The sequence below is a fragment of the Anser anser genome, assembly GCF_964211835.1.
Source record: "Anser anser genome assembly, chromosome: 3".
Lineage (NCBI taxonomy): Eukaryota > Metazoa > Chordata > Aves > Anseriformes > Anatidae > Anser > Anser anser.
Genome location: NC_139722.1, coordinates 10,716,698 through 10,730,822, shown reverse-complemented (window position 1 = coordinate 10,730,822; position 14,125 = coordinate 10,716,698). Strand labels below are relative to the sequence as shown.

The following is a 14,125-nucleotide window of genomic DNA, read 5'->3' as shown; positions in this document are numbered from 1 at the left end:
CAGAGGGGGCGCGGGGGGCGGGGCCTGCGGGAGGGCATACGCGTTGCCTCGGCGACGGGAGATTGGCGGCGCGTTGGGCCAATCGGCGCGCACAGGGTGCGGCGCCCTGGCGTTCACCTGCGGAGGGGCGGGGCGGGGCTTACCTGAAGCACGGTGTGCGCCGCCCCCCCCCCCCCCTCGTCCGCCATTTTGGGGCGGGTCGGGCGCCCCCCGGCCGCCATTTTGGGGCGGGACCCCCCGCCCCCTGGGCTCACCTCGGCGCCCAGGCTGCCCGTGGTACGGGGCGGGTTCCTCAGTTTCCCCTGAAATTCAGCCAGAGTTGTAGCGCGTTTAATTCGCTTAAACCTTTTTTTGTTATTCTTTTTTTTTTTTTTGCCCGAAATCCTCGGATTAAATAACTGATGTTGTGTATTACGTGCTAAGAGGGTATGGGATCAGGGTGTAAACAGAAGAGGCACGTGTTAGTTCACAGAGATGCTTTACTCTTTTTTTTTCTTTTTTTTTTGAGTCAAAGTCCCTGTTCCTGAGCGTATAATATTAATCACAGAACCATAAAGGTTGGAAAAGCCCTCCAAGATCAAGTGGTCCAACCATCCCCCTACCACCAATGTCACCCACTAAACCATGTCCCTAAGCACCACGTCCAACCTTCCTTTGAACGCCCCCAGGGACGGTGACTCCACCACCTCCCTGGGCAGCCTGTTCCAATAATACTTCATTAGTCTCACTGAAAATTGCAGGTGCTACCAGACACATGTGTTAATTAGAAATAATGTGTATAAATCTGGGTGCTGCCTCTGTACGTGCGGTAAGAGGCTGCTCCAGCATTTAGGAGCAAAAGCTCCTGTTCACATGCAGAGGGGGACCCATAAACTTCCCCTGACCCAGTGACATCAGTGGGTTTTGCAGCCTTGCACTGTTGATACAGATACGCACACAGTTTATTTTAACCCTGGTGCAGCTGCGAGTATTTCCTTCTTGGCTGCATACAACTGATTTGAGACACTCATAGAACATAAATATTTGCTGTGTGTGTATATACCAAGATGTATGTTATCTGCCAGTATTAATACCGTTTTTTTCACTCTGAACAATGAGAAGGTAACGAGGGTGACTGTACTTGTCCTATTGATATATTCCAGGTCCTACAATTAACGCATGTTATTGTTTTAGCTACTTAGTCTATTTTTAAACATGAACTGTTGCTGAGTCGTTTGAAATGATTTACTTAAAGGCTTTAAAACTGACCTTTTTATTTTAAATCCCCTGTGTTCCATAATTGGTGTTTTTCTTCCTGAGGGCATATTTCATTTTTGAATAAACATATTGTAAGTGCTGCTAAGACTGCTCTAATGGTCCTATTACAAGCTATTGTTTGTTTCGTTAGTGCTCCTAATGTTCCCTGTGCACAGATGCTTCGTAATCAACAGACTGATTTAATGTAACAAAACCGGACTAATTTTAATCAATAAACATGTACATATGTAAATAAATATAAAAAGAATGTGCATTTTGTTGGAATCAGTCATTTAAAAAATCATTCTCCTCACAGATGGCATGTTGGGAAGCCTAAGCCTACTATTTCTGCAGCATTCACGTCTGAACTGATCACATCGTTGCTGCAGAGCTGAGAGAGACTTTGCTTCCTGTCGGTCTCCCCCTGCATGAAAGACGAAATCACGGGACTAGAGTGAGTCACAAGAGAAAGCAGTAGTTTCTTGCTTGGGTTAGGACATTCACTCGGAAGCACCAAGATCCCATTCTCAGTTTAAAGAGGTGTTACGGTTTGTGAGGGCAAGTTCTTGAACAAGGATTTTCCAGATGGACACTTTGCCTTCACCAGTATCACTGGCAGCTCTCATGTCAGGCTCGGATCTTCAGGGCTATTTTCATGAGATGAAAGAAATCTTAATTAAGTTCATATCTTTGTCAGCCAGGCTTGGAATAAAAACTGATGCTATTCCCATGAGCTTCACTGCTTGTTATACCCCGCAGACAACAAAGATACTGAAAAGAATAATGTGAATGTCATTTAACATCACAAAGCAGCTTTCCACAGCTGGATAGACTGATGTAGAACTATTGAGTGGGCAAAAAATATCTAATATCTCTTCCCCTCAAAAAAAAAAAAAAGATTAAAAGACTATTTTGAGAATGATAATGATTGCATTATTTTCTGTAAATGGAGGAAGAGAGGGTAGGTTAATGACTTTAGTCCTACTCTCTGTGAAAGATACTCGTTCTTCCATGCCACAGGCAGCCCAGACGCTGCCAGGCTCAGGCAAGACGCTTCCTTCTCTTTGAGCCTTAATTTTCTTCTTTTGCTAGTTCAGAGAGGATTTGTGAGGCTAAATGTATTAATAATTCTGAAGGCTCAGCTTACAGCCATGGCAGCCAGAGCAAAACTCAGAGGGACAGAAGGAATTCATGATAAATTTTTCTTCCTAATTAGCAAAAAGACTGTGACATTGTGGGAGCAAATTATCCACTTCCACAACGGTAAGAGCAAAAAGCATTACACATGCTAGCTAGTCAGAAGCCGCTGCGAAAGGATTCTGATTCCTTTACCAGCGTGACACTCCTTCTCTCTCAGCAGGTATGGAGGGAAGGAGTTTTGAGATCACAGCGTGGCTCATTAGCCAGACTAGTAAGGTGTTTCAAAATCTGTGTCTAGACAGGAGATTTTAACTTCTATCTTGAGAATGCATGGCGATGTTTTACTAAATGTAAAGTATTATTTTTGAATAATCATATTCATAGGTATATGTATTTGGATATAATCATATTAAAAATCATATAAAAACATAACAGCAGTATAGCTAGGATCATGTAAATGAGACGCCAGGTTTCATTCTCCTTCAATCTTTGTGATTCAGCTTCTTCAGAAAAGTAAATCCAACATCTGTAAGCTGCCAAAAGATCACTAAGACTGTTTCATGCAGATCTTTGTGAATCCAAGGTTTCTCCTTTCTGTTCCATTCTTCAGTCTATCCCTGGCTAAAAGATGTTAGTTTAGAGTTATGTTGTAATCATTATTTTTCATCTGCATGCACTGAATTACTGGATTATTGTCAAATTGCTTATGAAAGATGACGTGCTATTCTGCTTCAACATTTTCGGTTAATGTTTGTGTGAGGGAAAACCTGCAGACCATGATCTGATAATTATGTAGCCTCCATGGACATTGTTCATATCTCCTTATAATGAACATATTGTGCTACTTGGAGTTGGGGAAACTGAGGAACAGTGAGATGAGGTGATGTCACCAATAACACAACGGCTGGTGAAGGTGATAGGTACATCAAGCAAATCTCTTTTCCAGTGGCTTCTTTACCAAGGAAAAACGTTGCAGTGAAGGACATGTCGTAAGTCTTTGTTCCCCAAAGGAAGGCGCTTCATTACAAGGGCAGTAACAGCCTAACTTTTTTTTTTTTTCCATATCTTGACTCTGTGTTTGTGTTTGCTACTCTACCTTGTCAAAAACAAAGAAACAAAACAAAACAAAGAAACAAAACAAAACAAAACAAAAAAACAGGAAAGGTGCTTCTGAGACTTGGTTATACTAACATAACTAACATCTTTATGTAGATGCTGCAGTATAAAACAATGGATCCCTTCGACAGAATTTAGAAAAATCGATAGAACTAGTGCAGAAGATGTGAAAATACCTGGGCTGAGAGCATGGATTGGCTTTTTGCTTCCTTAAAAAGGATGAGAATGTATTGGAGTAAAAGCAGAGCCTTAACATATCAATGGGGAAAAAATAAATAAATAAAAAAACAAATTAGTCAGGAGGAAGGCTTTCGTGTTGGTAACTCACACGGTGAAATCCTAGATATCCTGAAGTCAGCATTAACAAATTTTCCCACTGTTTTTCTCCAAGATGGATTCTGCTAGAAGAATACAAGCCAATCCAAAGATTCAGTGATTGATTATAAAAGAGATAAGAATGTATCACAATGAGATTTTTGGTTACTGGATTTCACTTTTGTTTATTGAATTAATCAACGTCATTTTGGGATCCCTAATGTAATGTTCCAATCATCTCTACTTTTTGTTCTGGTTGATTGCTGTTAACAATATGAATTATGTTTTATCAGCAAGAGTCAATTTAACTCAGTTACAAACTTTTAACATGTAACAGATGGATAAGAAAGTCAGGGTTAGAAAAGCAGCTAAAACATGACAGCAAGATGTAAAACTTTTATTAACACAAGAGTCTGTTACTGGGTTACTTGTTGTACTCTCAGGTTTTCTCAGTATCAAACACTGAAGAAAAATTCTCATATTCATTTACAGAATCAAAGTCTGCTAACCTAGAAGAGCCATAGTTCATTTACATCGTACAGCTGAGGAGCAATAAAAACGTCTAAAAATAACACAGCATTTTCCTCAATCTAAAATGGTACTTGCAAGTTCAGAATCTCAGTAATTTCACGTATCTAAAAGTGAGTGCTGGCTTCCTCTGGAGACGGGAAATGTCCTTTACTTGCTGGCAGTCTCCCCCTTCCAGCCCCAAGCGCAGAGGTGCCTCTCCATAAACTTTGGCAGGATTTAGAGAATAGCCTGGGAATCCGAATGCTGCCTGCTCAGGGAAGTAGGAAGAGTTACCTTCTGGTGATTTGTTATTTCTTTAAACATTGGCTTTTTGAATCAGTTTGCAGTCTGGGACATTGGAAAGGAGTTCCAGAAGGAGCACAGTGGCAGGCAGATGATGCAGTCAGAAGTGCTTGATAAAGTCATTTGTCATTCGTCTCTGTAGCTTAGAGCACTCAGAACCACTGCCAAAGGAAGACAGTGCAAGCGTACAGAAATCAAAGTTTGACATAAAACGAAGTTTACCAAATATTTAATGGTTTCTTAGTGGGACATTAGAGGGGTCAGTTCTTGTTACAGTGATGTTTTCCTGAGAAGATGCAGGGAGTTTATTTCTGAGCCCAATGCACTAGTGTCCTTCAGTAAGGGGGGACGCTTCCTTCACAGATCAGAACATCTGCAGAGCAGAACGTCAGGGATGGCACACACATGGAAATCCAATTTGCCTTGGAAGGACCCCTGGGTCTGGGTCAGTACTATTACGGAAGAAGGACAAGATTTCCCTTGTCTAACCTTTGTGGCCCACAACTTAAAAAACCCTCTCTCCTCACCAGCAGTCAGCTATTTCGGAATTATGCAGCAGGCCTTTGTTGTAGGCACAGCTAATAAAAAGCAAATAAATTATTTTCTTCTGAGCAATTAGCGTGTCTACCTGATACTCAGCTCGTGCAGATGTGTCAGCTGTGCCTCTGATGTGTGGATTGGGTGGAACCTTGATAATTACAGATAACTACAATTATCAATTACAGATAATTATGGAGCAGTAGGCCAAATTTCTCTCTGTGGTTGCTCTACATAACCCTGACTTTGTAACACCATGGTTTGAGTATGAAGCAAAGCTTCAGAATCTGCATCTGCAGCCTGCCTGTGAGTAAACACAGCTTTGTAGGTCAGGAGTTCATCGGTTATGGCATCAACTAGATCCTAATGCCTGAGATTCTGTCTCATGGACCTGGCACTTACTGCTATGGCCCTATCATTAGGGACACATCCAACCTTCCATCTTCAAAAGGCTTCCCACAAGAAAGAGCATCATTACAAAAATAGAGCAGACTGACTTTAAGAGAAAGTTGAAACTTAAAGCAGTGTATTTCATCATTTGCAGCTGCTGCTGTAACAATTAATTGCTCCTAACCAGATCACAGATACTCTCCCAGCCACACTTCACCCTGCTTCCCATGCTGTGGCTGCCCCAGAGGCTGGATTTCCAGCCGCGGGTGCAGGGAGTATTTGGCTGTTACTGCAGCGTGTGCCACTCGAGCACCTGGTAAATCACTCAGGGAAAAGGCAGCTGGACCTGGCCCACGAACTGGCAATTGTAATACACTGGGTTAATGAACAACCAAGGAAGATACTCTAGATTTACCTCTCTAAGAGAAGTTATCTGGAGGATAAAAGCATCCAGCTACAGCACAACCGATGCTGGAACTTGTTAGAGGGATGTTGGATCTCCTGTCTGAGGACTGATGCCAGTCTCTAGCTAGTAACGATCAGACAGAGCCTACAAAAATGGGAGTACCGACCACATTCATTTAACACTCCCAGTGCCAGCAGCAGCATAGCAAACTGATGATCAGAACAGTATGATAACACAGAAGAGAAGGCGAGAGATGTCTTAAAAGCACAGAAAACAGGCAGTAGCCCGAGCACGCAGTGATGAAAGGAAAGGGAATTTCATAAGGGACTCAAATGTCTGCTTTTCAAAGGCACTGGCCATCTGCAAAGGCCATTTGTTAAACTGAGTGATGGTTCTGCAGCCCCCGAGGACAAGGAAGTAAAAGAATGGAAGTTAGCAGCTGCTGAATGCTTTGTGTTTTTTTGTTTTGTTTTGTTTTGTTTTAAACTCAGTCCTCTCACTGAGGAACCACTCTCAGCACACTTTCTTCAGATCTCTAGGCCATCCTTGGGAGCCCATGTAGCAGCAGTACTGGGGGATGCAGCAGAGGAAGGCTCCAGACACGTTAACCAAATGTGATACCCTTTCTACTCCTTGCAGCAAGGGTACTGGTACAGCAGACGAATAGCACAAACAGTACGTTGCCACCAGATTTATCCTCAGTACAGCTTTGCAATTATTCAGGAAAGCCTACGATCAACAATATCTAGTTGTAGGGGTGTCTTTTCTTTGCTGAGCTGTTTTCTATGTTAGAATGTAGTACTAAATAATGTGCTGATGTAAACTACTGAGCCCTTCTGTATGACAGTGATGTCTTCCCATCTGTGAAACAGTGGAGCCAGAAGTAAAATAAGCATTGCCAATACTGCTGATGTCAGTAAGAGTGGTACTGATGAGTTTGACAGAAAAACTGGGTAATATAATTTGCTGCTTCTTGTCATCAGAATCACAGTCAGCTCGTCAAGTGTTACAGGATTTGAATGTTCTTTTATTCCAACAACAGAAGAAAGTTAAGAGGTTTTTGTAAACACAAACATGATTGAGATGAAGGGAATTTCTTAAAAACCATTTACTGTATCTCCTTAGAAGCTCGAAATAAAATGTTTTTAGCGAAAAACGCTTGCTCTTACTTGTACACATACAAAGTAATTAAATAAAACTGCTCATGAGTGCCGTGCTTTGGGCAAAAGTTTTGAATTTTTTATTACAAAATCAATGAACACTTGAAATACTATAACATGTTGAAATAAAACATGATTACACTGGCATCAAAAAGCTTGCAAACACATATAGAGAAAAAAGCAGAAGAAATGGGAGCCTACCAATATTGTAAGTTTCTCTTTATCTCCTTCATTAATCTTCTTTTGATTTTTTTGATGGCAGAGGTTATCTTCAATGCTAAACAAAGACCTTGGGCAACATCCTGGCTCCAAGTAGGTCAATGAATGTTTTCCATTGGCCTCAGAGTTAGAACTTTACTCATTACCTACATACTCATTAACACATCTTCTAAATCCTTGAACTTGCTGTACTTGTTTCTCCAGTGAGGCCATGCTTTTTCTTGTTATGCATTTGCTCCAGAACAGTTACTTTCCACATAAAAGCTATTTGGTCCATTCGTACATTCATAAATTGCCTATATTTCTCCTACACTGATATACAAACATCAAGATGGGCAGATTTTAGACAGTGAGCTGCTAAGTGGCATCAGTTAAGATTATCCCTCACCTCTCTGAAACAAGCCTGTTTTGCTAAACTTCAGGGCACACTGTACAGCTAGCTGCCCCCAGAAAAATCACAGCAGAAAAGAACTGTCCCTTTACTTATAATTCCAAGCACAAATACATTGCTGTGATTAATTGCTTTTCTGAAGGAAACAGCTGCTCTGATATCTGTGCAAAAGATGAAGACCATGGGGTAAAAAGTCTGAGCTGTGGGTAAAGCTCAGACAAGCCGGCCTCAGGGTCTGGATGGCTGGGATGGCAGAAGCACAGAGCTCTCCTCTAGCTCGGTAATGCAAACGGGAGTGCTGCTGTAGCAGTTTAAAGCCAATAAAATCCACGGTTACTCAGTGTCCTATGTGAAATGAGTGTCATCAGCCCAATGCCTATGACGAAGCGCAGTTTAACATGCATTAGTAACTGTCACCTTCCCACACAACCTCCAAAGGCACGAAGTCCAGTGCAGGTGGAGATTTGACAATCATTACCTCATCCTTCGAGGCAGCACTTCTAAGATGGGTCAGGGTGAGGCACAGTCTTGGGACAGCCTGAAGAACCCTCGCTGCTCTTGCCAGAGCTGCAGCTCTGCAGAGATAAAGGGCTTCAGCTCTCAGTGGCATCACCTTGGCGCTACTTACAAACCACAGCACTCGCTTGTAACACATTCCCTCCACCATGCCATAAACCCTCTGACAATAAAAAGTGCACGCTCTTCGGTAAATACTAAATGACATTTCTAAAAGTTTCATTCACAAATTTTGTTTATATTAGAATATTCAAATAACAAAATGCTAAAAACTTCCAGACATCAGATTAGAAAAAATATTTCAAAAAGTCACTTCAGTCTACTATAAGTACAAATGCAACATGCTTTGGACATACAGGCTTTACACTTCAGCCCACCACAAAAACTGGGAAGACAAAAGGGTTTATAATGTCTTTCTAAGTAAGTTTAAAACCTCCTTGAGAAATTTTCCCTTGTGGAGCAACCTAGCCTGACATGGGGTGAAAAGCATAAAAGTCTGACTGTAGCAGCCAACAAGGATTTAAAATATTTGGGAGGTTTGAGAATGATCTATATTATTCTCCTTTTGTCTCTGAACAATGCTTTCTTCTGTACATTACTAGCCTGTTGGTGAGCACATCTGCAAAAATGCCAGGGGAGACCAGACTAGCTGGTGGATCCTCCATGGAACTCAAGTTGCAATCACGGTTGGCCATGTCCCAACCAGTCCTACAATGGTATAAAACATTAGAAGTTGACAAACAATGTGACAGTGAAAAACTGAAAGGTCTTAATGCCACCGGTCAGAACCCATTCAACAGTTTTTAATCAAGGGCAGCAATTTGTTATTAACACCCATTCTGTTTCAACACCACCTCCGGAGCACAGTGTGCTCCTTCTCTCCTTTCTCTCACACACTCACACTCTGTTGCTCACTGTTCCTGTTCTCCTCTTCCCCTCACTGGGAAGTCTTCTAGATCCTCTCTTTACTTTGGGCTCAGCGCAGCATCACAGAAAGGAGAATTCTTGCAGCTCATCAGCATGCCTGCCCCCATTTGGTTGTCTCTCTGGCAGTTACACAGCTCCCTCAAGTCTCTTTCATCTTCTTCCTCTTCCTCCTCTCCTTTTTCCCGGGTACATCTGCCATACAAACAGGGGACATTGCACAAACATCCACTGCAGAGTCATGGCCCCGGGAACTGTTTGCTTTCCACCTGAAGCAGGCTGCTTTGTGATTCCTAGATGTGTTTTACAACGGCCACCTACTTACAAGGATACTACAAAGTCATTGGGAGGGCTCTGAATGTTTTAGTGGGCTCTGACACATGCATTTGCTTCCATTTCACTTCTATGAGTGCTGTGCAAAAATGACTCCCACTAAATTTAAGACAGTTTTGGTCATTAGCTCCGATAGGAGCAGGAAGGTATTTGTCATAGAAAAAAAGGTATTACAGAGCCTCTGTAAGAAGTAAGACATACAGCTAAAGGAGAAACATTTAGCATATTCACTTAAAAATGCATTTCTGAACTCTTTTCAGGTTATGCATTATTCTGAAATCAAAATTCATGAGATGTACAAAGCCCATCACTTACTGTTAGTGTGTGGATTATTGGGAACGTCCAAGGATTTTCTGGAGGAAGCACAGACTGCATCACTGCTATGTTTCGTAGATATCAAGTCCCTTGGGCCTTCTTCCTCTCTTGTTTCCAAACCTTGCTGGGGCTTAATTGAAACAATATGCTTCACTAAGCATATGAGTTAAACGAAGCATATGCAAGTACAAAATATGGCAGAAAATGTAATTATTGTAGGGAATTGGTATATTTAAAGAAACTGCAGGACAAATTAGGTTTCAAATGATTAGACTATTCTGGCATGTCATCCACCTGCCTCCTGTATATTTGTTTTAGGACTGAAGTGCTGAAATTGTCTTTCATTACCATCTTTTCTCTGTTTTCTCTAGTGAATAGAAGAACAGCAAGGGGAAAGCACTGTAACTGTATAGCGAGCCTGAACACTGAGATGTGCCCAGTGACTGCTAAATGATCAGTCTATAGAAATACTAGATGTAGCACTGAGAGCGACGAACAACTTTATCTCTGTATCTGACTTCATAACTTCTTTTATTCTTTTATGTACATCTCCAGAGGATGAGCTTGCACGGCAGCAGACACCAGCATTTGGCGCTCGCATGCAAAACAAACTCCTCCTGGCTCACCATAAACATGCCAGTAGGAACAATGCTGTACTGAAGAGCTTGACCAGCACTGTTAAGATTATTCATTAAGGTACATACAAAGCTAGAGCAACTAATTGGATGTGCAAGAGAGGGAGTGGCCTGGCAGCACTCTGGTGACTCACAGGCCGTCCCAGTGATCATTGGAAGGATCGTGGGCCATCAGTTACCTACGTTTTTCCCTTAAAATGGGGACATCAGGAGTTCAGGGAACAAAACTGTCTCAAGGATCAGAAGAGACCACAGTGGGTGTGAGGGAAGACAAACGATGCTACATAACCATGCGTCCAGAGCAACATATTCAGTGACAAATGAATGAAAAACAATTAGGACACTTTGGGGGGTCCCCTCTATGTCTCATTTCACTGAGCAGCGAGGACATTGCAGCCAAATAGACGGGTCCAAAATCCACTTAACATTCTGTTCTTTTGTACTTCCCATCCCAAATGAGCTGACATTTTCCACAGCCTTCCTCTGTTGCACTCTGAGACTTTTTTCTCTCAATAAGCTTTTCACTAGTATAACAATGCTCTCGTTTTATCTTCACTGCCTTTCAGGAACCACCTTTGCATATTGTTAAAAATACCTCCAGGTGACCTTTCAGCACAGATAAAACACAGCCGAGTTGTACAGTAAACTTGTAAAGTGAAGTAAAGTAAAGTAAAGTAAACTTGGAATACATTTGCCTGAGAAAGCATTTTTCTTCCATGATTAAAGCCATCTGCTCCTGTCTGCATTGCAAAATCGAAGTGTTTTGTAAATATGTTAGGGAATACCATGTTGCAAAAGCCCACCGGTCATTGTGCTTACCCTTCTTTTATGGGAGGGCAGGGAGAAAGAAGAGAAAGACATAAGTTGGAGAGGAAGACAGATCTGCCCTGGTCACATCATCCTAATGAAAAAGACACCCCCCTCCGCTCATGGAAAGCCAAATGCTACTCTGAGAATACAAAAGACTCACATGCATCAGTCCAGCTGCACCCCTTGCTTCCTTCACTTCATTTTTCTTCTTCTTCCGCTGCATTTTGCTTTTGAGTCCAGAAAGACAGAAATTAATGCCTTCTTTGCCTTTTGGCAAATCCTGAAAGCATGGGAGATTTTGTAAGAGGAGGCCTGGGAGAGCTGATTAACTGGCTACATATTTTTTTTCAGTAACACTGATTACCTCTAGGAGTGTATGCTGACAGTGTACAAGCTTCCATCTCTCTCGTATAAAGTACACACCTTGGCTTAACACAGCTGTTTGCAAAGAGCTCTGCACACTCTTCCCACTGCTGCAAGAGAGGGCTGTTTCCCTGGGTTTCTAGAAAGCGGCTAGATGGGAAGCCTTGTGCTTCCGTCTCTCCACCCAAGCTATGACCATACCACTATCAACAAATCCTCTCACTTAAATAAATAGATCTGAGCCACCTGGGATGGTGTGAAGGCTGGTGTTAGCAGTGGACTCTAAACCTGTTAAGACCCAGGTATTCAGGAAAGTCAGCTGCAGGAGAAAGAGTTCATTTTTGCAGTATTTATTGCTGAGAACAGCAGTGCCACCTGGATGATAAACTCCCAGAACCAACTACCCCATCCTACATCCTGTGAGCTCTGGTTGCCACAAAGGGATCAGGAGAATGATCCCAAAGACAGCAGGTCTCCCTCGGTCACCAGTGCCACCGCCTCACCTTTTCTTTCTCATCTCCTGTCTGATGTTCCTCATCTCCTGTCCAGTTTCCCCACTCTTCTGTGGGAGCCTTCCAGTCAGAGTCCAGGTCAATCACTGAAGGATCATCTGTTAAGGCAAACATATGCATGAGTTACATTCAAATCCATACAAATTCCCAGACTCATACCAGTAATGGAAACACTGCAAAGAGTATCTGTCATCTTTCCTGCCCGCTGATGGGATGGTTGGGTGTGCACGCATGCACACGAATCTTAAATGCATTTTTAGAACGTAAGTACCAACTGCTAATTCACAATAAGTGATTGCATTCTTCGGGACAGGAGTAAAATTAAAGAAGGGAAGAAAAACACAATCTAGCAACAACAAAAGCCCTTTCGACCTGTGCTTCAGTAAAACAAGCTGTACCAAAATGATAGTAGCATGGCTTGTCAAACATTTTCTTTCAATTTCAGGAAGAAGGATTCAGGCATATCCAGAAACGCTGGCAGAGACTGCAGGCTCAGTGCTACATTTTATTAGCAGGACTCTTTCTCAGGCCATCTCCTCTTCCACTGGCTGCAACACACTGTCCTCAGGGCAATTACTTGTATGGAAGAGTACTATTAGTAAAGGATTTGTGCATTTGTTAATGCTCTTGTTGGTGTTTTCTTTCCTATAAAAAATAGTACCAAGTGCATTCTTGACTTCAGCTTCCTTTTCCATTTTTTTTTCCCGAATGTAAGCCAGAAAGGCACCATCATGGTATAGATTTCCAGAGCTCCCTGACATGCAACTCTGAGCATGCACTAAGTAGATAACACCTACCCTGCTTTGATTTTGATCATTTCAGGGGGGGCAGGCAGAAAACGTTTGAAAACCTTTTAGGTTTCTGTATCTGCAGGCATCTGTTACTTTAAAAAATTGGCCTCAAGCCTTCAGCTGCCTCTCCACAAGGCACTGGCAAATGATTCTCAGACAAGAAAGCAAAACAGAGCAGTCTAACTTCTTTACCCAAACTGAATGAGTTGCAAAAAAGCAGATAAATCAGCATGAGATGTTGAAAGGACCACTTGATTATTTTTTAATGGGTCATGTCTAACAATCTTAAGTCTTATCCTAACAGGGAGAAAGACTTTGAGAACACAACATATAATAATAACTCTTAGCTGATCACGTCTCTTAAAATAAAAACAAATATAAAAAAATCCCAAGCTGGATGGAAAAACTTCTAGTTGAAGCAGGGCCAAAACCAAAAGCATGCTGGGGATGATAAAAGACAACTGTTTCCAAAATGCTGCTCTGTCCAGTTTGCTGCCAAATTTTATAAACATGATTATAAACATTGCTCAAGCTTCTCAGTTTAAAAGCCATCCCCTATACATAGACAGCATTTCCCTCCTCCTTCAAAAGGGAGGGGAGCAAGTACTTTCTAATTTATTTCCCAATAAAATACCAGTATTTTAGGCAAATGAATGCATCTACATTAGAGAGAGACTCAACATACATGAATAAGTTGTGCATATGAAGAACACTTTGTGCAAGCTGTAGTAGAGGATACCACCACCAGAAAGCTTCTGCTCCTTCTATCCAGGTTACATGAGATTTGGGCTCAAATTCTGGAGGATTTATCTGCGGTGGTTGAAGGCAATACCAGCGAGCACGCTTCGCCCAACATCTCCAGCCCCAACAGCGAGTGGGGGTGAGGACACAGCAAGTCCCAGCTCTGCAGACTCTGTGCTGCGCACGCTCTGCCTCTGAACTAATATACCACTTGCGAGCCGTGGCAGCAAAACAACAGGCAAAATCATGCTGCTACTGCCAGAGAGGAAGCAAATTCTGGCTAACAGGGAGGTGCGCGGTGTTACACACAGACCAGCACAATGGCACAGAGTCTTCAATCACAGTCCCTCCCAAGCTGCTGGCAGCAGCTCTGCCAGCGATGCTCTCGTGGGCAGGCAAGTAAAACGGGCTGTAACTAGAGGAACACACGCTGGAGGCCACAGCTGGCACTATTGCTTATTT

General features: G+C 42.3%; 1 protein-coding gene across 3 annotated transcripts in view; it reads right to left on the bottom strand.

Annotated features, from left to right (window-relative positions):
• Positions 1 to 478: 478 nt before the first annotated feature.
• Positions 479 to 14,125, bottom strand: part of LOC310897548 (uncharacterized protein) — a 36,045-nt gene continuing 22,398 nt past the window's right edge. For 2 of the 3 annotated variants that reach the window (XM_083831263.1, XM_083831264.1), the window contains 4 exons: positions 12,123 to 12,229; positions 11,417 to 11,536; positions 9,812 to 9,941; positions 479 to 9,358 (listed from right to left, as the gene is read on the bottom strand). In XM_083831263.1, coding sequence (XP_083687389.1) covers positions 9,306 to 9,358; positions 9,812 to 9,941; positions 11,417 to 11,536; positions 12,123 to 12,229 — 410 coding nt within the window. In that variant the 3' untranslated portion in view covers positions 479 to 9,305. The remainder of the gene's footprint in view (positions 9,359 to 9,811; positions 9,942 to 11,416; positions 11,537 to 12,122; positions 12,230 to 14,125) is intronic. The other variant, XR_014582377.1, reaches the window with a different exon arrangement.